The 25827-nt window shown below is 44.8% G+C and overlaps 1 protein-coding gene and 1 long non-coding RNA gene across 3 annotated transcripts in view; both read left to right on the top strand.

The window, feature by feature from the left end:
* The window catches only part of LOC135518188 (electrogenic sodium bicarbonate cotransporter 1-like), a 93237-nt gene that overhangs the window by 55715 nt on the left and 11695 nt on the right, over nucleotides 1–25827 (top strand). For both annotated transcript variants that reach the window (XM_064943154.1, XM_064943153.1), the window contains exons 14-22: nucleotides 1197–1471; nucleotides 2145–2200; nucleotides 2572–2757; nucleotides 9381–9494; nucleotides 12337–12498; nucleotides 12850–13028; nucleotides 14447–14519; nucleotides 16583–16651; nucleotides 16893–17066. In XM_064943154.1, the coding sequence (XP_064799226.1) occupies nucleotides 1197–1471; nucleotides 2145–2200; nucleotides 2572–2757; nucleotides 9381–9494; nucleotides 12337–12498; nucleotides 12850–13028; nucleotides 14447–14519; nucleotides 16583–16651; nucleotides 16893–17066 (1288 nt within the window). The remainder of the gene's footprint in view (nucleotides 1–1196; nucleotides 1472–2144; nucleotides 2201–2571; nucleotides 2758–9380; nucleotides 9495–12336; nucleotides 12499–12849; nucleotides 13029–14446; nucleotides 14520–16582; nucleotides 16652–16892; nucleotides 17067–25827) is intronic.
* Nucleotides 2767–8707, top strand: LOC135518189 (uncharacterized). The gene is made up of 2 exons (XR_010452119.1): nucleotides 2767–3125; nucleotides 7469–8707. It is a non-coding gene; the product is annotated as an uncharacterized LOC135518189 (long non-coding RNA).

Below are 25827 nucleotides of genomic sequence, written 5' to 3' on the forward strand. Positions count from 1 at the left end.
TGCCAATTGCACACTCCCTCAAAACTAGAGACATCTGTGGCATTGTGTTGTGTGACAAAACTTCACATTTAAGAGTGGTATTTTATTGTCCCCAGCACAAGGTGTACCTGTGTAATGATCATATGATAATGCTGTTTAATCAGCTTCTTGATATGACACACCTGTCAGGTGGATGGATTATCTTGGCAAAGGATAAATGCTCCCTAACAGGGATGTAAACTTGTGCACAATTTGAGAGAAATAAGCTTTTTGTGCGTATTGACAATTTCTGTGGTCAGTTATTTCAGCTCATGAAACATGGGACCAACACTTTACATGTTGCGTTTATATTTTGTTCAGTATAATAATACTCATGATAGACATAAACAATATGAATTTCTTCTGCAGTCAGACGTTAGCCACTGTCAAGTATTTGTATCTTGAACAAAAATTATTCACAGTAACAAACAAACTGCCCTCAGTTCCATTGCCAGGCTGATTGTCCCTCAATTTCCCCTGCATCCTGCTCACTACTGCCTACTTCCTCACCTGAATGGGATCACCGGTCCAGACCTGCTCCCACACAGACCAGAGCAGAATTCTCTTCTCCTCTTTCTTCTCTCTCTTCGTTCTCTTCCTCCTTCCCTTCTCTTGCCATCCCAGAGAGTAGACCCTCTTCTAGCATTACATTACAGACAACACTGGCTTAGCTATGTTCCATTATCAATCATTTACATTCATTGAATGTCACACCGTGAATGGAAACTATCAACGATGAGCCGACGGGGGCCATGTTTCCTCGGGTCGGGTCTGACCCTATGCCGCCATGCACTCTATTACTTCATGAGCTGGATTTACAGCCTCCATCAGTCTTTCTTTTGGTACTCTAATACACGCATACATGCTGTGAAAACATTGATTTCCAAGTGCCTTAGAAGGGACTTCCGGTTTCAACAAAGGTTAATACATTAATATTAAACTATGGTTCTACCATCTCTCCGACCTCTCCGTCTACAGAGACCATGACTTTAACTACCTGGAGTTCAGGCTGTGGATCGGCCTGCTCTTAGACTAACTAACCATGGTCGTACCTTCACTCTCTCTCTTTCCCCTCCAGAGACCATGACTTTGACTACCTGGAGTTCAGGCTGTGGATCGGCCTGCTCTTAGACTAACTAACCATGTTCGTACCTTCACTCTCTCTCTTTCCCCTCCAGAGACCATGACTTTGACTACCTGGAGTTCAGGCTGTGGATCGGCCTTTGGTCAGCCTTCTTCTGCCTGGTGCTGGTTGCCACAGATGCCAGCTCCCTGGTCAAGTACTTCACACGCTTCACAGAGGAGGGCTTTTCTTCCCTCATCTCCTTCATCTTCATCTACGACGCCTTCAAGAAGATGCTGAAGCTGGCCCACTACAACCCCATCAACGCTGACTATGACCCCAACTACGTCACAATGTACGACTGCCGCTGCATGCCCCCACCGGACGACGGTACGCTTATCAGCACTGTGCTCGCAGCTCATTGGCTGTTTTGTAGTTTAAACCAATCAGATCAGGAAGTGGTAATGATTAAGGTGGGCCTGTCCAGGTGACAACAGTGGTGTAGCTACCGAAGAGGGTTTAGCCAATATAAATGTAATCTCTTTCTGGTTCTGTGGTTTGGCCCGTGTTTCTTGGGCTCTCAAATTGCTCTAACTTTAAGTCGGTGAGCTCACTTCCTATTGCTGTCGGAACAGTCCAGAAAGCAAACATTACACAATTTTTCACAATATTTAAACTGGAGATAATCACATGGTCCAAGTTTGTGTTCACTTAAGAGATATCATTAGTCCACTTTGTTCATAACAGATTATAGTTTTGGGAACAGAAAACTGTATCGAGATCAAATGTTTCATCGATGAGAAAATGTGCAGAATGACGGCCAAAATCCATGTCGTTCCATCTTCTCCCACTGCCGGCCAGTGGGCTTCCTCTCACTACCATATTTGGTAGTGAGTGGAAACGCTAAGCGGATGCTTCATTTATTTATCCAGTGAAATATCTGTCTCTTTGTTCTATCTGTGGTAACTCTGCATATGCTTGAGGAAAATTCATATGATAGTTTTGACAAGTGCCCTGTAAAGTGGTTTTGTGGAGACCTCACTGTTTGTTTGTTTCCATCCAGGCAATATGACGGGTCTCTATATCGACGCCTCTGCCTGGATAAACAATGCTGATCTGGTAAGCAGCAGTCACTGGAGTATTTCTTCTCTGACAGCCATATATTCTTCAGTCACAAGAAGGTCTGAAGGAAATCTATATTTCTGAGTGTGTCTCAGACAGGAATGTGTCTGAGCTGATGTGGGTTAATTAGGTTATGACAGTGTTATCCATCAACCATACAGACACATTGTTGATAGAGAACACTATCATTGCCTGATTTTAAATTAGATCAATATTTCAATCAATAGTAAAGGTGTTCATTTCACTAATGTTGTGAAAGAATTTTCTGGGCTGGTTTTAGCAGCTTCTGTATGTACTGATTCATTTGAACCCGAAGTCATGACCAATGAGGTAATGGTTTTGTCTGTGTGTGCCTGTCTCTCCCGTAGTCGGTAAATGCCACATGGGCGTCTCTCGACAAGAAGCAGTGTGTGGTGTACGGCGGAGAGCTGATTGGTCCAGCCTGTGGCTTCGTCCCTGACGTCACTCTGATGTCATTCATCCTTTTCCTGGGGACCTACACCTGCTCCATGTCCCTCAAGAAGTTTAAGTTCAGCCGCTTCTTCCCCACCACTGTGAGTGACTGACAGCCCCGACCGCCAGTCACGTTTCAGGATCAAAATTGTGACAGCCCCGTAGGCCGATCATGTTGCAGGTTCTTAGTTTTACTGCCCAGCTGGCCAATCATGTTTCAGGATCCAAGTTTGGTTGATTTTTCAAAAGGGAAAAGGGCGAAAGAAATTAAAAGGTCAACATTGTGTAGACAATACAACCAGGTTATTGTGCATACAGATGGTATTGATGTACAGAAGTCATATGCCATGACGTTCCTACCATATCTTTACATGTTTCCTTGGCGAATTTCCATGAGCCATGTTTGGGTTCAGTGGAGTGAAACTTACTTCAGAGGAACCCCCCCCGACAGCCCTGACCCTTTGATCCGGTTAGTATCTACTGAGATGCTGGTATTCCAGGTTTTATTACGTTGTGATTTCTCATGATGTACAGCACATCGCTCTATACACCCATGCTCCCTCCTCCTTGCTGTGACATTCTCAGGTTATTTGATAGGCTCTGATGTCAAAGAGAGTCTTAGCAGGAAAGTCAGATGTCACTCTCTGACACTGTTTAAGGTGCTATGTATCAAACAAACTCACACCTACACTTGCACTTCAGTGTCCTAAAACACACAAACCTAGTGGACAAACTGCTTAAGATGCTGTGTATTAACCCCACACTTCACACCAACACTAAACAACTACACTTGCACCTCATGAATCCTAAAATACATGAAGAGTCTGATACATGAGAAGTAGTACTCATCTCTGTCTTGCCTATTGAAGATCTACCCACCTCCTCTTGTTCTCATTCACGCAAAGACATTAGTTTTCTTTCCTTTTAGATAATAACTTAAGATCCTATGGACAGGTGGGACCTAATCCTAGATAAGCACTCTGACTGTGAGACACCTTTTGAATACAGGCCCAGAGCAAGGCTCACTTCACCCTGCTCGTTGCTCCTCTCTCTGCCAACTGCCTTATCTGTTCTGCATCTCACGGCATGGCTGGCTGTTACTGTACAGCCCGGCAGGACCATAGATGTTAAAATATCACTCATTCATTTCCCCATGGCAGGGACAGAGAGGGAGGGCTGAACTTTCCCAGGAGGCCATGCACTGTAGCTTTCCTCCATCACCCAGGCCAGGCCAGGGAGGGCCCTATTGAACATCGTAAAGGCTTTGAACTATTGGTTATTGCACAACATGAGTCCAGTATCTGGTTTAGGGGGTTTCTGTGGGTTCAGTCAGTGTTTGAAGATGCCTGCTACTTCTTTACAATATGGCTATATTTATGGAGTTATGAGCTAAATGATACTGTGTAGTGCAATAAGTTAACACTTATTTACATATAGAACACACACATATACAGTCGTGGCCAAAAGTTTTGAGAATGGCACAAATATTAATTGTCACAAAGTCTGCTGCCTCAGTTTGTATGATGTCAATTTGCATATACTCCAGAATGTTAGGAAGAGTGATCAGATGAATTGCAATTAATTGCAAAGTCCCTCTTTGCCATGCAAATTAACTGAATCCCCCAAAAACATTTCCACTGCATTTCAGCCCTGTCACAAAAGGACCAGCTGACATCATGTCAGTGATTCTCTCGTTAACACAGGTGTGAGTGTTGATGAGAACGAGGCTGGAGATCACTCTGTCATGCTGATTGAGTTTGAATAACAGACTGGAAGCTTCAAAAGGAGGGTGGTGCTTGGAATCATTGTTCTTCCTCTGTCAACCATGGTTACCTGCAATGATGGTTACCTTCATCATTGCTTTGCACAAAAAGGGCTTCACAGGCAAGGATATTGCTGCCAGTAAGATTGCACCTAAATCAACCATTTATCGGATCATCAAGAACTTCAAGGAGAGTGGTTCAATTGTTATGAAGAAGGCTTCAGGGCGCCCAAGAAAGTCCAGCAAGCACCAGGACCGTCTCCTAAAGTTGATTCAGCTGTGGGATCGGGGCACCACCAGTACAGAGCAGGATTGGCAGCAGGCAGGTGTGAGTGCATCTACACGCACAGTGAGGCGAAGACTTTTGGAGGATGGCCTGGTGTCAAGAAGGGCAGCAAAGAAGCCACTTCTCTCCAGGAACAACATCAGGGACAGACTGATATTCTGCAAAAGGTACAGGGATTGGACTGCTGAGGACTTGGGTAAAGTCATTTTCTCTGATGAATCCCCTTTCCGATTGTTTGGGACATCCGGAAAAAAGCTTGTCCGGAAAAGACAAGGTGAGCGCTACCATCAGTCCTGTGTCATGCCAACAGTGAAGCATCCTGAGACCATTCATGTGTGGGGTTGCTTCTCAGCTAAGGGAGTGGGCTCACTCACAATTTTGTACCAACACATCCTCCGAGAGCACAGTTTCTGCAGATATTGACTCTTTGCATCAACTTCATGTAATTGTCAATAAAAGCCTTTGACACTTATGAAATGCTTGTAATTATACTTCAGTGTTCCAGAGTAACATCTGACAAAAATATCTAAAGATACTGAGGCAGCAGACTTTGTGAAAATTAATATTTGTCTCATTCTCAAAACGTTTGGCCACGACAAATACATTTAAACTCAGTTTTCACAATTCTTTTATTTATTTCATCACATTCCCAGTGGGTCAGAAGTTTACATACAATCAATTAGTATTTGGTGTCATTGCCTTTAAATTGTATATCATACCGGGTAGCCTTCCACAAGCTTCCCACAATAAGTTGGGGGAATTTTGCCTCATTCCTCCTGGCAGCTGGTGTAACTGAGTCAGGTATGTTGGCCTCCTTGCTCGCACACACTTTTTCAGTTCTGCCCACAAATGTTCTATAGGATTGAGGTCAGGAATTCGTGATGGCCACTCCAATACCTTGACTTTGTTGTCCTTAAGCTATTTTGCCACAACTTTGGATGTATGTTTGGTGTCATTGTGCCAAGCTGTTTAAATACACAGTCAACTTAGTGTATGTTAACTTCTGACCCACTGGAATTGTGATACAGTGAATTATAAGTGAAATAATCTGTCTGTAAACAATTGTTGGAAAAATTACTTGCCAAAACTATAGTTTGTTAAAAAGAAATTTGTGGAGTGGTTGAAAAAGGAGTTTTAATGACTCCATCCTATGTGTATGTAAACTTCCGACTTCAACTGTGTGTGTGTGTGTGTGTGTGTGTGTGTGTGTGTGTGTGTGTGTGTGTGTGTGTGTGTGTGTGTGTGTGTGTGTGTGTGTGTATGTATTTACGTGTATATGTATGTATGTATTTACGTGTGTATGTATGTATGTATGTATGTATGTATGTATGTATGTATGTATGTATGTATGTATGTATGTATGTATGTATGTATGTATGTATGTATGTATGTATTTACGTGTGTGTGTGTGTGTGTATGTATGTATGTATGTATGTATGTATGTATGTATGTATGTATGTATGTATGTATGTATGTATGTATGTATGTATGTATGTATGTATGTATGTATGTATATATGTATTTACGTGTGTGTGTATGTATGTATGTATTTACGTACGTACGATGTATGTATGTACGTATGTATGTATGTATGTATGTATGTATGTATGTATGTATGTATGTATGTATGTATGTATGTATTTACGTATGTATGTACGTATGTATGTATGTATGTATGTATGTATGTATGTATGTATGTATGTATGTATGTATGTATGTATGTATGTATGTATGTATGTATGTATGTATGTATGTATGTATGTATGTAGTGCCTTCAGAAAGTATTCACACCCCTTGACTTTCCCCACATTTTGTTTTGTTACAGCCTACATTTCAAATGGATTACATTTAGATTGTTTGTCACTGGCCTACACACAATACCACATAATGTCAAAGTGGAATTATGTTTTTATTCTTTTAAACAAATTCATTACAAATGAAAAGCTGAAATGTATTGAGTCAATAAGTATTCAACCCCGTTATTATGGCAAGCCTAAAAGTTCAGGAGTAAAAAATTGCATAACAAGTCACATAATAAGTTGCATGGATAGTGTGCAATAATAGTATTTCACATGATTTTGAATGACTACCTCATCTCTGTAGCCCACACATACAATTTTCTGTTTGGTCACTCAGTCGAGCAGTGAATTTCAAACACAGATTCAACCGTAAAGACCAGGGAGGTTTTGAGAAGAAGATAAATCAGACAGAAAAAACAAACCGTCATTGAATATCCCTTTGTGCATGGTGAAGTTATTAACTACAGATATAGGCATCCTTCCTAACTCAGTTGCGGGCGAGGAAGGACACCACTCAGGGATTTCACCATGAGACCAATGGTGTCTTTAAAACTGTTACAGAGTTTAATGGCTGTGATAGGAGAAAACTGAGGATGGATCAACAACATTCTAATTGCTCCACAATACTAACCTAATTTACAACAAAAAAAATGAAAAATGGAAGCCTGTACAGAATAAAAATATTCCAAAACATGCATCATGTTTGCTACAAGGCACTAAAGTAATACTGCAAAGAAAGTGGCAAAGTAATTAACTTTTTGTCCTGAATACAAAACATTATGTTTGGGGCAAATCCAATACAACACATTACTGAGTACCACTCCATATTTTCAAGCATGGTGATGGCTGCACCATGTTATGGGTATACTTGTAATTGTTAAAGATTGGGATAAAAAATCAATGGAATGGAGCTAAATACAGGCACAATCCTAGAGGACAACTTTGTTCTGTCTGCTTTCCACCAGACCCTGGCAGATGAATTCACCTTTCAGCAGGACAGTAACCTAAAACACAAGGCCAAATCTGCACTGGAGTTGCTTACCAAGAAGTGGTAAGAGTTGCCGAGTTACAGTTTTGACTTAAATCTGCTTGAAAATCTATGGCAAGACTTGCAAATATTGTACAACCCAGGTTTGCAAAGCTCTTAGAGACTTAACCAGAAAGACTCACAGCTGTAATCACTGCCAAAGGTGATTCTAACATGTATTGACTCAGGGGTGTGAATACTTATGTAAATGAGATACTTCTGTATTTAATTTTCAATAAGTTTGCTTATTGATACTTAAATGGAAGAAGTTTGGAACCACCAAGATTCTTCCTAGAGTTGGCCAAACTGAGCAATCGGGGGAGAAGGGCCTTTATTCAGGGAGGTGACCAAGAACCCGATTTTTCACTAAGACAGACCTCCAGAGTTCCTCTGTGGAGATGGGAAAACCTTCCAGAAGGACAACCATCTCTGCAGCACTCCACCAATCAAACCTTTATGGTAGAGCGGCTAGACGGAAACCACTCCTCTGTAAAAGGCACATGACAGCCCACTCTGAGTTTGCGAAAAGGCACCTAAAGGACTCTCAGACCATGAGAAATAAGATTATCTGGTCTGATAAAACCAAGATTGAACTCTTTAGCCTGAATGCAAAAGTGTCACGTCTAGAGGAAACATCCCTACGGTGAAGCATGGTGGTGGCAGCATCATGCTGTGGGGTTGTTTTTCAGAGGCAGGGACTGGGAGACTAGTGAGGATCAAGAGAAAGATGAACAGAGTGAAGTACAGAGAGATCCTTGATGAAAACCTGCTCAGGACCTCAGACTGGGGCGATGGTTCACCTTCCAACATGACAACAACCCTACGCACACAGCCAATACGACCGAGGAGTGGCTTCGGGACAAGTCTCTGAATGTCCTTGAGTTGCCCTGCCAGAGACCATACTGGAACCTGATCGAACATCTCTGGAGAGACCTGAGAATAGCTGTGCAGCGACGCTCCCCATCCAACCTGACAGCGCTTGAGATGATCTGCAGAGAAGAATGGGAGAAACTCCGCAAATATAGGTGTGCCAATCTTGTAGCGTCATACCCAACAGGACTTGAGGCTGTAATCACTGACAAAGGTGCTTCAACAAATTACTGAGTAAAGGGTCTGAATACTTATGTAAATGTAATATTTAAATTTAAAAAATTAAAAATCTGTTTTTCCTTTGTCATTATGGGGTATTGTCTGTAGTTTGATGAGGGGGGGGGATCGGATTTAATCCATTTTAGGATAAAGCTGTAATGTCATAAAATGTGTAAAAAGTGAAGGGGAAGGAAAACTTTCCGAATGTACTATCGGTCAAAGGTTTTAGAACACCTACTAATTCAAGGGTTTTTCTTTATTTGTACTATTTTCAACATTGTAGAATAATAATGAAGACATCAAAATTATGAAATAACACATGGAATCATGTAGTAACCAAAAAAATGTTTAACAAATAAAAATATATTTTATATTTGAGATTCTTCAAATAGCCACGCATTGCCTTGACAACTTTGCACACTCTTATTCTACAATGTAGAAAATAGTAAAAATAAAGAAAAACCCTTGAATGAGTGGGTGTTCTAAAACTTTTGACAGGTAGTGTATATGTATGTGAAACGTGAGAAAATGTGATTATTATGGCTAGAACACCCTGATTAGCTCAATGAGTAAAGAAACTACACAGGCCATAATAAACATTCTGCTCCACCTTAGAACATGTTTTGTGTGACGTACATTCAGTCTTTCCCTGGACGTGACATTGAAAAAGGAAGTCCTTACTGTATTGCCTCAGCCAAAAGCCTTGCCTAACTGTCAACTGTCAAAATCAACATGATGTTCCTCCCCCTATTGTACCGTAGGTGAGGAAGCTGATCAGTGATTTTGCCATCATCCTGACTATTGTTATCTTCTGTGGAGTGGATGCCTTTGTCGGAGTGGACACACCCAAGCTCATCGTGCCAACTGAATTCAAGGTGAGAACCTGGGTGGATTACAGTAGCATTGAGACAGGCCTTGTTCTACAACGTTGACCTTGTATAATGTCCACAATCCTCTATTTTTATTTTGTTCTATAGTGCACAGTTTCACACATGCATTCACGTTAGTGATAAGGCTTTACATTCAAATACAGGCAAAGGAGTATGTAGTACACTCTGGTCCAGGTTTTGATTGATAGATTGAGGTGCTATTGTTTTCTAGAATTACACAAGAGGGTCTGGTGTATCAATCTGATCTCTGCCTGAACAATGCTGCCTTGTCTTAGGCAGACATAATTATAAAGTCTTATATAATCCAGGGTACTACTGCCGAGATCCTGAAACTCAGACACAGAACCAGTCACTGACTTTATTACCTTATCTTAGTTTACCTAACTTCACTGGGGTGCTGTCTCGAGTGGTGGAGGGCCTATGCTGTCTCGAGTGGTGGAGGGCCTAGGCTGTCTCGAGTGGTGGAGGGCCTAGGCTGTCTCGAGTGGTGGAGGGCTATGCTGTCTCGAGTGGTGGAGGGCCTATGCTGTCTCGAGTGGTGGAGGGGCTATGCTGTCTCGAGTGGTGGAGGGCCTATGCTGTCTCGAGTGGTGGAGGGCCTTGCTGTCTCGAGTGGTGGAGGGCCTATGCTGTCTCGAGTGGTGGAGGGCCTATGCTGTCTCGAGTGGTGGAGGGCCTATGCTGTCTCGAGTGGTGGAGGGCCTAGGCTGTCTCGAGTGGTGGAGGGGGCCTATGCTGTCTCGAGTGGTGGAGGGCCTAGGCTGTCTCGAGTGGTGGAGGGCCTAGGCTGTCTCGAGTGGTGGAGGGCTATGCTGTCTCGAGTGGTGGAGGGCCTATGCTGTCTCGAGTGGTGGAGGGCTATGCTGTCTCGAGTGGTGGAGGGCCTATGCTGTCTCGAGTGGTGGAGGGCCTATGCTGTCTCGAGTGGTGGAGGGCCTATGCTGTCTCGAGTGGTGGAGGGCCTATGCTGTCTCGAGTGGTGGAGGGCCTATGCTGTCTCGAGTGGTGGAGGGCCTATGCTGTCTCGAGTGGTGGAGGGCCTAGGCTGTCTCGAGTGGTGGAGGGCCTAGGCTGTCTCGAGTGGTGGAGGGCCTATGCTGTCTCGAGTGGTGGAGGGCCTATGCTGTCTCGAGTAGTGGAGGGCCTATGCTGTCTCGAGTGGTGGAGGGCCTATGCTGTCTCGAGTGGTGGAGGGCCTATGCTGTCTCGAGTGGTGGAGGGCCTATGCTGTCTCGAGTGGTGGAGGGCCTATGCTGTCTCGAGTGGTGGAGGGCCTATGCTGTCTCGAGTGGTGGAGGGCCTAGGCTGTCTCGAGTGGTGGAGGGCCTATGCTGTCTCGAGTGGTGGAGGGCCTATGCTGTCTCGAGTGGTGGAGGGCCTATGCTGTCTCGAGTGGTGGAGGGCCTATGCTGTCTCGAGTGGTGGAGGGCCTATGCTGTCTCGAGTGGTGGAGGGCCTAGGCTGTCTCGAGTGGTGGAGGGCCTATGCTGTCTCGAGTGGTGGAGGGCCTATGCTGTCTCGAGTGGTGGAGGGCCTATGCTGTCTCGGGTGGTGGAGGGCCTATGCTGTCTCGAGTGGTGGAGGGCCTATGCTGTCTCGAGTGGTGGAGGGCCTATGCTGTCTCGAGTGGTGGAGGGCCTATGCTGTCTCGGGTGGTGGAGGGCCTATGCTGTCTCGAGTGGTGGAGGGCCTATGCTGTCTCGGGTGGTGGAGGGCCTATGCTGTCTCGGGTGGTGGAGGGCCTATGCTGTCTCGAGTGGTGGAGGGCCTAGGCTGTCTCGGGTGGTGGAGGGCCTATGCTGTCTCGAGTGGTGGAGGGCCTAGGCTGTCTCGAGTAGTGGAGGGCCTAGGCTGTCTCGAGTGGTGGAGGGCCTATGCTGTCTCGAGTGGTGGAGGGCCTAGGCTGTCTCGAGTGGTGGAGGGCCTAGGCTGTCTCGGGTGGTGGAGGGCCTAGGCTGTCTCGGGTGGTGGAGGGCCTATGCTGTCTCGAGTGGTGGAGGGCCTATGCTGTCTCGAGTGGTGGGAGGGCCTATGCTGTCTCGAGTGGTGGAGGGCCTATGCTGTCTCGAGTGGTGGAGGGCCTATGCTGTCTCGAGTGGTGGAGGGCCTATGCTGTCTCGAGTGGTGGAGGGCCTATGCTGTCTCGAGTGGTGGAGGGCCTATGCTGTCTCGAGTGGTGGAGGGCCTATGCTGTCTCGAGTGGTGGAGGGCCTATGCTGTCTCGAGTGGTGGAGGGCCTATGCTGTCTCGAGTGGTGGAGGGCCTATGCTGTCTCGAGTGGTGGAGGGCCTATGCTGTCTCGAGTGGTGGAGGGCCTAGGCTGTCTCGAGTGGTGGAGGGCCTATGCTGTCTCGAGTGGTGGAGGGCCTATGCTGTCTCGAGTGTTGGAGGGCCTAGGCTGTCTCGAGTAGTGGAGGGAGTGGTGATGTATCGGTTCTGAAGTTAACCACCCCGTTCTGCTCCAATCCCCCCCAACTGGAAGCCTCTTCCCCAGAATAAAAAATATATATCACATTCTTTGCAAGTGTTTCTTTACCTCTACTTTACGCACACATTTTTGTGGTCACCCTCCCTTCACAGTTCTTACTGTCATTTGTGAGAACAGAGTAAGTAGTAACTTTTTAGGTTATTGTCTGGGCAACCGTAATATAAAATATATTCCATGAGTTAGTGTAATGTTATAACAACAAAATGACATTTCTAACAACATCCTGCAACCATGAATGTTTACTTGGCAAGGATGATGTGTGTCTGTTGTCTTGTGTGTTTATCCACCCTAACCTACTATATATCTGACTGGCTGTGTCTCTCTGCTCCTGGTCCCCAGCCCACCAGCCCCAACCGTGGCTGGTTCGTGCCCCCATTTGGAGGGAACCCGTGGTGGGTTTATCTGGCAGCAGCCCTCCCTGCTCTCCTGGTCACCATCCTGGTGTTCATGGACCAGCAGATCACCGCCGTCATCGTGAACAGGAAGGAGCATAAACTTAAGGTAGAGGGGATGGAGGGGAAAGGGAGGGGTGCATGTAGAGGAAGGGAGGATGGGAGGGATGGAAGGGGAACATTGAGGGATGAAGGGCCACTGGGTCAGAGGGGTAAGGAGATTAAATAAGATAATGTCTTAAGATAAGAGAATGAGGCACAGCAGAAGAGGGAAGAAATGGCTTTCGGGGGTAGGTGAAGAGGGGTAGAGACTGAAATGGGAGCTCTGGGGGGGGGGGGGGGGGGGGTTCAACACTTTGTATTGGATGTTACATCAATAGTAACTTGTTTAAGGAACTAGACTCTGTTTGCTTGTGGTTAGTGGTTACTGACACACCTTATCCTCTCCTGGTCCTCACAGAAAGGGGCAGGCTACCATTTGGACCTGTTCTGGGTAGCAATACTACTGATCGTTTGTTCCTTCATGGGCCTGCCCTGGTACGTGGCTGCTACTGTCATCTCCATCGCCCACATCGACTCTCTGAAGATGGAGACCCAGTGCTCTGCCCCTGGGGAGCAACCCAAGTTCCTGGGTGTCAGGTGGGTGAGCGGAGAGGGAGGTGGGGAGGAGGGGAGGGAGGTGAGCAGGGCGGGTGGGAGGGAGGGAGTTAGAGAGTTGGGAGGTAAGCGAGAAGAGAGGGTCAGTGGAGTGAAGACAGTTACCAGAGCAGAACGATTCCTGGCTCTTTCACATGCAGCCTACAAAGGCCTTAGTTTCACTTTGTTGCCAATCCCACCTAAGGTATGTTTTTTGTTTTGTTTTAAATTGATACATGACATTTTACAATCCCATAGACAGGGCTCTAAAGTGCCACCAATTTGATCTCAAAAGTAGTTTTATTTTGGGAGCACTGTGCATCTAGAAAAAATATCTCCCAGATAATGTTGTAATAATACGGTTTCACTATACCGTTGTTTCCGAGTGCCCTCGAGTAAAAACACGAAGCCGATAGTGGCCGGGAGATCTGAACTATCATCTAGGATTGATGTGCATTTCTGGCTCGTACATAAAGCATCCTCCATTCAGGCTGCGAAGGCATCCTTTTCCTCCTTAACCAGCTTTAATGGTGAGCTGCCATGAAACACTGGGGAAAATATGTAATGTCTTAATTCATAAAACAACATTTTCTACCACCATTTTCGTATTTTCTGACAACTTAGGATATTGCACACAGCATTCAGTCAAGGGTGTGCAACGTCCTAAGTTGTCCCATATGGCGCAGCATTTTTACCTTCTTCCTATAAGCGGATCACGAGACCGCATTTTATATTCAAAATTCATAAACCACGTCATGGGCCATTCTAAAACTACTTGTGTGTCATGAACCATTTGTTACACTTTACACTTAAGTCATGTAACATCATTGTAACACCCGCTAACAACCTGGTGGCTACCAGTAGACCTATATCCAAACATTTAGGGGCACAGAAAGGAAAAGGGATAGCTTCTTCAGGAGACCAATGATCACAGCAATTGAATGAATGAAATCTCTTGCATGTAGTCATCACAAACCTGACGTTTTTAAAGAGATAGTGTGCAATTTTACACAATGCTTTTAGACAATGTAAAAACCTAGTATAGGACAACTGACTTTGTAATTTCAGTGACAGGTATAAGTATAAACATTTGAGCTTTTATAATAAACACATCTTTACAGTGTTAAATATTCATTTCTAGGGCTTTAAAAGTAGCTAGAATTCATATAGGTCTAATATAAGATTTATCTCAATCAACAACAAAAACATTTAATTGTATTTTCTGGTGCTGCTAAATTTCATGTAGCACCAGTGCTAACAAATGATCATTTAGAGCCCTTCCCATAGCACTGCATGAACATGTTGAAGTTATTTGATTGTCATATCAGAACAGTGGTCAATAGTTTGGACAGGAACGTTAGAAAACTGACTGTGGTGTCTGTGCAGTGTGATGTGATGAACTATGCGTTTTCTTACCTCAGAGAGCAGAGAGTGACCGGTGTCTTTGTCTTTGTTCTGACTGGACTGTCTGTCTTCATGGCTCCCATCCTCAAGGTAACACTTCAAACACCTGTTCCCTTTAAACCTGCCTATTCATTTCCACTCAATCTATAATAATATATGCCATTTAGCAGACACTTGTATCCAAGGTGATTTACAGTAGTACTTGCTTACATTATCATATGTGTGGTCCCAGCGGGAATCTAACCCACAAATCGACATGGTCATTCCCTTTAAATCTTACTGGATCACTGTCCTCCCCTTTTAGTGGAAAATCCCATGACTCATTCAAATTGTGAAAAATTGTCGTCATTCAATTGGTGAGTGGCCTAATTGAGGTGATGTGAATTGGTGCGTAGGCTCAGTTTGCAGCTCAGTGAGCAGGTTAGTCAGGTTTCTTGTTCTCCTGTTAACCTGACTATTATAAATATAAAAGCTGTCATTGTCCTTACAGTGAGTGGGAATGGTACTCCCCCTTGTGGACTCTTTAGGGTAGTAGAAATTATGAGGCCGCCTGTGCTCTTTAAAGGTCCTTTTTATCAAATAGTGTTAGTTCCAGGTGCGTAGGTAACAAAACTAGGAATACTTAGATGGAAACCCACACGCTGGTGAAAATAAAGATCCAAAACTAATTACTTAAATACAAAAATCTAAATTATTTTATTTGGTCGTCATGATGCCAAAAAGGTGAAAAACAAAATATAAATGTTTTGGCAGAAATCACACCATCAGTGTAATAGGTAGGCACCCACACCTGGCTTCTGTTTAAATAATAATCACATATGTCACATGCTCAAGAAAGAAAATCAGGAAACCTATAAATCAGTACCTAGTACAAGTTAGGCTCCCGAGTGGCGCAGCGGTCTGAGGCACTGCATCTCAGTGTTAGAGGCGTCACTACAAACACCCTGGTTCAATTCCAGGCTGTATCACAACCAGCTGTGCTTGGGAGTCCCATAGGGCGGCGGATTAGGTCGGACGACGCGCCTGGTTAAATAAAGGTTACATTTAAATAAAATGTAAAAGAAAAAAAGAAAAGTACGATAGAATGCATGATCTATACATTATATATATAATATACATTAGCAGACAGCGAAATGTCATGTGAACATTTCATCAGAATAAAGAACACATGAAAGTAATGGGTCAACAAGACCAGAATAGAGAGCGAGAGACGACAAGCTACTACCTGGGGGATATCTCTATCTCTAATGAAGATGAGATCTTAAGCTTCTACTGTAGTAGACTCTCGTAACAGCACTTTCTATCAGATCTGTTCAGAGGTCAGCCACATGACAGGTTGACTCTAGTAACAGCACATTCTATCAGATCTGTTCAGAGGTCAGCCACATGACAGGTCGACTCTAGTAACAGCACATTCTATCAGATCTGTTCAGAGGTCAGCCACATGACAGGTCGACTCTAGTAACAGCACATTCTATCAGATCTGTTCAGAGGTCAGCCACATGACAGGTCGACTCTAGTAACAGCACATTCTATCAGATCTGTTCAGAGGTCAGCCACATGACAGGTCGACTCTAGTAACAGCACATTCTATCAGATCTGTTCAGAGGTCAGCCACATGACAGGTCGACTCTAGTAACAGCACATTCTATCAGATCTGTTCAGAGGTCAGCCACATGACAGGTCGACTCTAGTAACCGCACATTCTAGTAATGCCAGATAAGGTGCTTTGGCCATGTCGACAGACTGCTATTTTAGGCTGGTTCTGACTGTAAATGCACAATGTAGAATACATTTGTGTGTTGTTTTGTTATACAACATGTTATTTAGTAGAAGCTAACGACATACACTAAAAATGTTAACGAGGTGCAGACTGACCGACTATAAACTTGCAAAACATTAGAAGGTAGCACACCCTATCTATGTGTATATACTGTATATCCCAGTGATTAATTGGAGAGTTGACTTTTGACGACATGTTGCATCGTTATTTGTCTCTCACTGATGTTATTGAAAACAGGGTTAACCCTAACTTCATATCAGCACTAAAAAATAGTAAAAGGGAGGAATGCTGTTTTTTGGTTATTATTTCTGTGGAAATACAGCCTCTATTACCTTTCTCTTGTTCACCCATTCCTGTTCTGTCTTCCCAGTTCATCCCTATGCCCGTGCTCTATGGCGTGTTCCTCTACATGGGCGTGGCATCTCTCAACGGTGTCCAGGTGAGTGACTCTGACCCAAAATGCAGTACCAACATGGTACACCAGCCGCATCCACTCCCATGTATCTGGGCCTTACCTCTGTACAACTGTAAGTCAAAGAACACTCAGATTGAGCCAAAATGGAGTCTGTAACTCTATGCCTGTTAGTTATTAGCCCATCAATAATATTGTCTGCGATGCCAGTCGCTCCCCACCCCATGTATCCTGGCCTTACTTCTGTATGACTGTGTCTGTCCATCAGTTCTTGGACCGGCTGCAGCTGCTCCTGATGCCAGCCAAGCACCAGCCTGACCTGATATACTTGCGCCACGTTCCCCAGCGTCGTATCCACCTGTTCACCTTCATACAGGCCCTCTGCCTTGCCCTTCTCTGGGTCCTCAAGTCCACTGTCGCTGCAATCATCTTTCCTGTCATGGTAAGATTAAGCATGCAACACACGTGCACACACACACACACACATACCAAAGTTTATTTGTCACATGCGCCGAATACAACGGGTGTAAAGTAGACTTAACCAGGATATGCTTATGAGCCCTTCCTAACGATGCAGAGTTAAAACAGTACCACCAGGAATAAAATCCACAAAAAATGAGCTATATTCAGGAAGTACCAGTACCAGATAAATGTGCAGGGGTAATAGCTATATACAGGAAGTATCAGTACCAGATAAATGTGCAGGGGTAATAGCTATATACAGGAAGTACCAGATAAATGTGCAGGGGTAATAGCTATATACAGGAAGTATCAGTACCAGATAAATGTGCAGGGGTAATAGCTATATACAGGAAGTACCAGTACCAGATAAATGTGCAGGGGTAATAGCTATATTCAGGAAGTATCAGTACCAGATAAATGTGCAGGGGTAATAGCTATATTCAGGAAGTATCAGTACCAGATAAATGTGCAGGGGTAATAGCTATATGCAGGAAGTATCAGTACCAGATAAATGTGCAGGGGTAATAGCTATATTCAGGAAGTATCAGTACCAGATAAATGTGCAGGGGTAATAGCTATATTCAGGAAGTATCAGTACCAGATAAATGTGCAGGGGTAATAGCTATATTCAGGAAGTATCAGTACCAGATAAATGTGCAGGGGTAATAGCTATATTCAGGAAGTATCAGTACCAGATAAATGTGCAGGGGTAATAGCTATATTCAGGAAGTATCAGTACCAGATAAATGTGCAGGGGTAATAGCTATATTCAGGAAGTATCAGTACCAGATAAATGTGCAGGGGTAATAGCTATATTCAGGAAGTACCAGTACCAGATAAATTTGCAGGGGTAATAGCTATATACAGGAAGTACCAGATAAATGTGCAGGGGTAATAGCTATATACAGGAAGTACAAGTACCAGATAAATGTGCAGGGGTAAAAGCTATATACAGGAAGTACCAGTACTAGATTGTTGTGCAAGGGTGCGAGGTATTTGAGGTATAATGTACATGAAGGCATGGTTAAGTTACTAGGCATCATAATAGATAATAATAAGAAAGAACAGAGTATCAGCAGCAAATGAAGGTAAAAGTGTGTGTGTTTGTGTTGTCAGTATGTTTGTGTGTGTGTGCGTATGTAGTGAATGTGTGAGGGTTTTGTGTGAGGGTGTCAGTGTAGTGTGTGTGCATATAGTGTGTATATAAATGTATAGTTTTGTGAATGTGCATAGAGTCCGTGCAGACAGTCCAGGTAACCATTAATTAACCATTAATTAACTCAGCTCCGACTTGGGCCGGAGCTGATCGGAACGTGGTACCGGCACATCTTTGGGGAATTGCGTACCGGCTCCTCTATAAAAACAAAATATCTCTGGCCCAGATTCACACACGAGGCAAAAAAGGTTGATCAAAGCAGAATGAAGGCAGGATCTTCATTGAATAGTAATGGAGAATGGGCATTAATTTACTGATTCTGCTTTGTTTCAGTTTATTTACTGCTAGTCTGTGAATATGTGTGTGACAGTAGGCTGTTTGAGATTTCGCCAGCCTGAATGGCATGATGCACTGTGCCAAGTCGTCAAATTAGGGTTTGTAAGGTCATGGAAATTAGTTTCATAATTGTTGTTAATGTAATTCATGAAAGGACACATTTGAATAAGATCAATCAATAATAAAACTACATATCAGCCATTATTTACATTTACATTTAAGTCATTTAGCAGACGCTCTTATCCAGAGCGACTTACAAATTGGTGAATTCACCTTCTGACATCCAGTGGAACAGCCACTTACAATAGTGCATCTAAATCATTTAGGGGGGGGGGTGAGAAGGATTACTTATCCTATCCTAGGTATTCCTTGAAGAGGTGGGGTTTCAGGTGTCTCCGGAAGGTGGTGATTGACTCTGCTGTCCTGGCGTCGTGAGGGAGTTTGTTCCACCATTGGGGGGCCAGAGCAGCGAACAGTTTTGACTGGGCTGAGCGGGAACTGTACTTCCTCAGTGGTAGGGAGGCGAGCAGGCCAGAGGTGGATGAACGCAGTGCCCTTGTTTGGGTGTAGGGCCTGATCAGAGCCTGGAGGTACTGCGGTGCCGTTCCCCTCACAGCTCCGTAGGCAAGCACCATGGTCTTGTAGCGGATGCGAGCTTCAACTGGAAGCCAGTGGAGAGAGCGGAGGAGCGGGGTGACGTGAGAGAACTTGGGAAGGTTGAACACCAGACGGGCTGCGGCGTTCTGGATGAGTTGTAGGGGTTTAATGGCACAGGCAGGGAGCCCAGCCAACAGCGAGTTGCAGTAATCCATTATCGTTTTGACCCTTCATTTCCTGTCTGTGGTGCTGCGAGTGTACCAGTGTGAGTGGGTCGTTGCCCGCGGAGAAAGAGCAGGTATACAATAATGACAGAAAGACCAACTAGATCACCAATTCAAAACATAACTAGTAGCATTTATCTCTCTAGTTAACTATAGCTAACTAAGCATTCATTTAGCTGTGGCCTTTCCACCGGCACTGTAGAGCCTAAATAAATCTGCACCATTGGAAAGCTGGGATTCCCCTCTATTAAACAGTAGCCATGTAATTGTGACAACGTAAAAAACATGCTAAGAATAGTCTAATTTACAACTAACTTACTGTGCATAGATCTCGCCTGAAACATTCATATTTGAGCCTTATATATATATATATAAACATGTTTAGTTAGATACCTTGCTTTAAAGTAGCCTACCTTATCCATTTGATCCCTGATTTATTGAATGACGGCATCATTATAAAAAGACAAAAGTATTTGGATGTATTGTTACAATATTTTATATCTACTGTGGCAACCATCCTCCAGGATAGTTACTGGGTGTGCAGGCTTTTGTTCAGGCCCTGGTCAAACCCCATTGCAGCCTAAACATCAGCTACTTGACAGGACCTTGAGAAGCAGACTTGGGTGTTTCAGGGCTGGATCAAAAGTCAAGACTTCACACCCAGGTGCTCTCTAGATGGAGGGTTGACCACATGTTCAAATCAAATCAAATTTTATTTGTCACATACACATGGTTAGCAGATGTTAATGCGAGTGTAGCGAAATGCTTGTGCTTTTAGTTCCGACAATGCAGTAATAACCAACAAGTAATCTAACTAACAATTCCTAAATTACTGTCTTATACACAGTGTAAGGGGATAAAGAATATGTACATAAGGATATATGAATGAGTGATGGTACAGAGCAGCATAGGCAAGATACAGTAGATGGTATCGAGTACAGTATATACATATGAGATGAGTATGTAAACAAAGTGGCATAGTTAAAGTGGCTAGTGATACATGTATTACATAAGGATGCAGCCGATGATATAGAGTACAGTATATACGTATGCATATGAGATGAATAATGTAGGGTAAGTAACATTATATAAGGTAGCATTGTTTAAAGTGGCTAGTGATATATTTACATCATTTCCCATCAATTCCCATTATTAAAGTGGCTGGAGTTGAGTCAGTGTCAGTGTGTTGGCAGCAGCCACTCAATGTTAATGGTGGCTGTTTAACAGTCTGATGGCCTTGAGATAGAAGCTGTTTTTCAGTCTCTCGGTCCCAGCTTTGATGCACCTGTACTGACCTCGCCTTCTGGATGATAGCGGGGTGAACAGGCAGTGGCCCGGGTGGTTGATGTCCTTGATGATCTTTATGGCCTTCCTGTAACATCAGGTGGTGTAGGTGTCCTGGAGGGCAGGTAGTTTGCCCCCGGTGATGCGTTGTGCAGACCTCACTACCCTCTGGAGAGCCTTACGGTTGAGGGCGGAGCAGTTGCCGTACCAGGTGGTGATACAGCCCGCTAGGATGCTCTCGATTGTGCATCTGTAGAAGTTTGTGAGTGCTTTTGGTGACAAGCCGAATTTCTTCAGCCTCCTGAGGTTGAAGAGGCGCTGCTGCACCTTCTTCACGATGCTGTCTGTGTGAGTGGACCAATTCAGTTTGTCTGTGATGTGTATGCCGAGGAACTTAAAACTTGCTACTCTCTCCACTACTGTTCCATCGATGTGGATAGGGGGGTGTTCCCTCTGCTGTTTCCTGAAGTCCACAATCATCTCCTTAGTTTTGTTGACATTGAGTGTGAGGTTATTTTCCTGACACCACACTCCGAGGGCCCTCACCTCCTCCCTGTAGGCCATCTCGTCGTTGTTGGTAATCAAGCCTACCACTGTTGTGTCGTCCGCAAACTTGATGATTGAGTTGGAGGCGTGCGTGGCCACGCAGTCGTGGGTGAACAGGGAGTGCAGGAGAGGGCTCAGAACGCACCCTTGTGGGGCCCCAGTGTTGAGGATCAGCGGGGAGGAGATGTTGTTACCTACCCTCACCACCTGGGGGCGGCCCGTCAGGAAGTCCAGTACCCAGTTGCACAGGGCGCGGTCGAGACCCAGGGTCTCGAGCTTGATGACGAGCTTGGAGGGTACTATGGTGTTGAATGCCGAGCTGTAGTCGATGAACAGCATTCTCACATAGGTATTCCTCTTGTCCAGATGGGTTAGGGCAGTGTGCAGTGTGGTTGAGATTGCATCGTCTGTGGACCTATTTGGGCGGTAAGCAAATTGGAGTGGGTCTAGGGTGTCAGGTAGGGTGGAGGTGATATGGTCCTTGACTAGTCTCTCAAAGCACTTCATGATGACGGAAGTGAGTGCTACGGGTCGGTAGTCGTTTAGCTCAGTTACCTTAGCTTTCTTGGGAACAGGAACAATGGTGGCCCTCTTGAAGCATGTGGGAACAGCAGACTGGTATAGGGATTGATGGAATATGTCCGTAAACACACCAGCCAGCTGGTCTGCGCATGCTCTGAGGGCGCGGCTGGGGATGCCGTCTGGGCCTGCAGCCTTGCGAGGGTTAACACGTTTAAATGTTTTACTCACCTCGGCTGCAGTGAAGGAGAGACCGCATGTTTCCGTTGCAGGCCGTGACAGTGGCACTGTATTGTCCTCAAAGCGGGCAAAAAAGTTATTTAGTCTGCCTGGGAGCAAGACATCCTGGTCCGTGACTGGGCTGGATTTCTTCCTGTAGTCCGTGATTGACTGTAGACCCTGCCACATGCCTCTTGTGTCTGAGCCGTTGAATTGAGATTCTACTTTGTCTCTGTACTGACGCTTAGCTTGTTTGATAGCCTTGCGGAGGGAATAGCTGCACTGTTTGTACTCGGTCATGTTACCAGACACCTTGCCCTGATTAAAAGCAGTGGTTCGCGCTTTCAGTTTCACGTGAATGCTGCCATTAATCCACGGTTTCTGGTTAGGGAATGTTTTAATCGTTGCTATGGGAACGACATCTTCAACGCACGTTCTAATGATCTCGCTCACCAAATCAGCGTATTCGTCAATGTTGTTATCTGACGCAATACGAAACATGTCCCAGTCCACGTGATGGAAGCAGTCTTAGAGTGTGGAGTCAGCTTGGTCGGACCAGAGTTGGACAGACTTCAGCGTGGGAGCTTCTTGTTTTAGTTTATGTCTGTAGGCAGGTATCAACAAAATGGAGTCGTGGTCAGCTTTTCCGAAAGGGGGGCGGGGCAGGGTCTTATATGCGTCGCGGAAGTTAGAGTAACAGTGATCCAAGGTTTTTCCACCCCTGGTTGCGCAATCGATATGCTGATAAAATTTAGGGAGTCTTGTTTTCAGATTAGCCTTGTTAAAATCCCCAGCAACAATGAATGCAGCCTCCGGATAAATGGTTTCCAGTTTGCAAAGAGTTAAATAAAGTTCGTTTCGGAGCCATCGATGTGTCTGCTTGGGGGGGATATATACGGCTGTGATTATAATCGAAGAGAATTCTCTTGGTAGATAATGCGGTCTACATTTGATTGTGAGGAATTCTAAATCAGGTGAACAGAAGGATTTGAGTTCCTGTATGTTTCTTTCATCGCACCATGTCTCGTTAGCCATAAGGCATACGCCCCCACCCCTCTTCTTACCAGAAAGGTGTTTGTTTCTGTTGGCGCGATGCGTGGAGAAACCCGTTGGCTGCACCGCTTCGGATAGCGTCTCTCCAGTGAGCCATGTTTCCGTGAAGCACAGAACGTTACACTCTCTGATGTCCCTCTGGAATGCTACCCTTGCTCGGATTTCATCAACCTTGTTGTCAAGAGACTGGACATTGGCAAGAAGAATGCTAGGGAGTGGTGCACGGTGTGCCCGTCTCCGGAGTCGGACCAGAAGACCGCCTCGTTTCCCTCTTTTTCGGAGTCGTTTTTGGGTCGCTGCATCCTCGCTGCATTGTCCTGTTTGTAAGGCAGAACACAGGATCCGCGTCGCGAAAAACATATTCTTGGTCGTACTGATGGTGAATTGACGCTGATCTTATATACAGTAGTTCTTCTCGACTGTATGTAATGAAACCTAAGATGACCTGGGGTACTAATGTAAGAAATAACACGTAAAAAAAAAAAAACTGCATAGTTTCCTAGGAACGCGAAGCGAGGCGGCCATCTCTGTCGGCGCCGGAAGTTGCGCCGGATGTTGACAACATGTGACTAACAGTGCATTTTTATGTGGGGATTTAAGTGCCTTGGTCAATGGCAGGAGGTGGTAGGTCTACATGGGATCAGACACAGCAGCTTTCCAGTGTCAATAATGCTTACGTTTTCATGTAGGCTATAATACTAGCCATGAACATTTGGTTAAAGGTCATAGAGAGGTCATGGAAAAGGTGTATGAACCCTTAACAGTGAATATTCAGAGGTCTCTATAGCATAATGTAATTTAGAATTTCGGTGAACTTAGTCTAATGGAAAGACTAGGAGCACGGCCCCAGTGATGTACTGGGCTGTCTGTACCACCCTCCGTAGAGCTTTGTGGTCTGGTGGTGCATTTGCCATACCAAGTGGTGATACAGCCAGTCAAGATGCTCTCGATGGAGCAGATGTAGAACCTTTTGAGGATCCGAGGGCTCATGCCAAATCTTTTCACTCTCCAGAGGGGGAAGAGGCGCTGTCGTGCCCTCTTCACGACTGTGTGGGGTGGTCCAAGGAACTTGAATCTCTCAACCCTCTCCACTACTGCCCTGTCAATGTGGATGGGGGCATGCTCTCCCCTCTTTCTCCTGTAGTCCTTAGTTTTCCTGATGTTGAAGGAAAGGTTGTTGTCATTGCACCACACTGCCAAGTCTCTGACCTCCCTGTAGGCTCTCATCACCATTGGTTATCAGGCCAGCCACTGTCGTGTCTTCAGCTTGATGATGGTGTTGGAGTCTTGCGTTGCCACACGAACGCGGGTAAACAGACTAAGGACACACCCTTGAGGGGCCCGCATGTTGAGGGTCCACTTAGCAGTGGTGTTGTTGCCTACACTCACCACCTTGGAGAGTCCCATCAGGAAGTCCAGGAACCAGTTACAGAGGGAGGTGTTCAGTCCCAAGGTCCCCAGCTTGGTAATGAGCTTGGAGGGAACTATGGTGTTGAACGCTGAGTTGTAGTCTATGTACAGCATTCTCACATAGCTATTTCCCCTCTTGTCCAGGTACGAGAGGGCACTGTGAAGTGCAGTTGAGATTGCTTTATCTGTGGATCTGTGTGATCTTGGGGCAATATGCGAATTGGAGTGAGTCCAGGGTGCCTGGGATGATAGCGTTGATTTTTGTCATGACCAGCCTTTCAAAGCACTTCATAATTACAGATGTGAGTGCTACAGGTAGATGGTCCTGGTTACCTTGGAGTCCTTGGGAACAGGGACAATGGGTGGTCAGTTTAAAACATTACAGACTGGGACACGTGGAGATTGAAAATGTCAACTTGTTTAAAAGTTTTACATCGGCCATGGAGAGCGAGATCACACAGTCACCTGGAACAACAGGACTCAATATTGTTTTCCTTGAAGCGAGCATAAAATGCATTTAGCTCGTTTTGGAGCATCACTGGGCATCTCACGGCTGGGTTTCCCTTTGTAATCCGTTATCGTTTGCTAGCCCTGACACATACAGTACGTTTAGCATTGAAGCCGTTGAAATAGGATTCCACCTTCCTTCTATATTGTTCTTTTGCATGTTTGATGTCTGATCAGAGGTCGTAGCATGCTTTCTATGTATGCGTCCATGTCCGTGTCCCTTTTCTTTTAAGCAATAGCTCTAGCCTTTAGCCCAGCAAGGATATTGCCTGTAATCCATATTTTTTGGTTTGGATACATTTGTATCGTCACTGTGGGGATGACATCATCTATGCACTTATTAATGAAGCCCTTTTTTTTTGAGTGATGTGATAAACTCCTCAATGCTATCAGAAGAATCCTGGAACATATCCCAGTCTGTACTCCCAGTCTTGTAGCCTCGTGTCTGCTTCATCGGATCACTGCTTCAACGCGTCACTGGTACTTCCTGTTTGAGCTTTTGTTTGTAAACAGGAAGCAGGAGAAGAGAGTCATGGTCAGATTTGCCAAAGGGAGGGTGAGGGAGGGCCTTATATGTGTTTCTGTGGGGAGAATAAAAGTGGTTTAGAGTTTTAGTACACCTAGGCATGCACAGAAACACACACTCACAGGTACGTGTGTGAGAGTCCGACATACACAAACAAGTACACCTACACGATGAAATGTACCAATGAGCCAATAATAAACCATTCATACACGTGTACAATACAGTAGTGACACATTCACTTAAGCAGTGTGGAAGCCGTTACTAACAGACACAAACACACAATACTATACAATGCATCCAGCCATGTACCCTCCAACACAGTATATAGTAGCCATTATCTATCCCCACTGACGTGTCTGTGTCC

The sequence above is a fragment of the Oncorhynchus masou genome, chromosome 28 (assembly GCF_036934945.1).
Source record: "Oncorhynchus masou masou isolate Uvic2021 chromosome 28, UVic_Omas_1.1, whole genome shotgun sequence".
Lineage (NCBI taxonomy): Eukaryota > Metazoa > Chordata > Actinopteri > Salmoniformes > Salmonidae > Oncorhynchus > Oncorhynchus masou.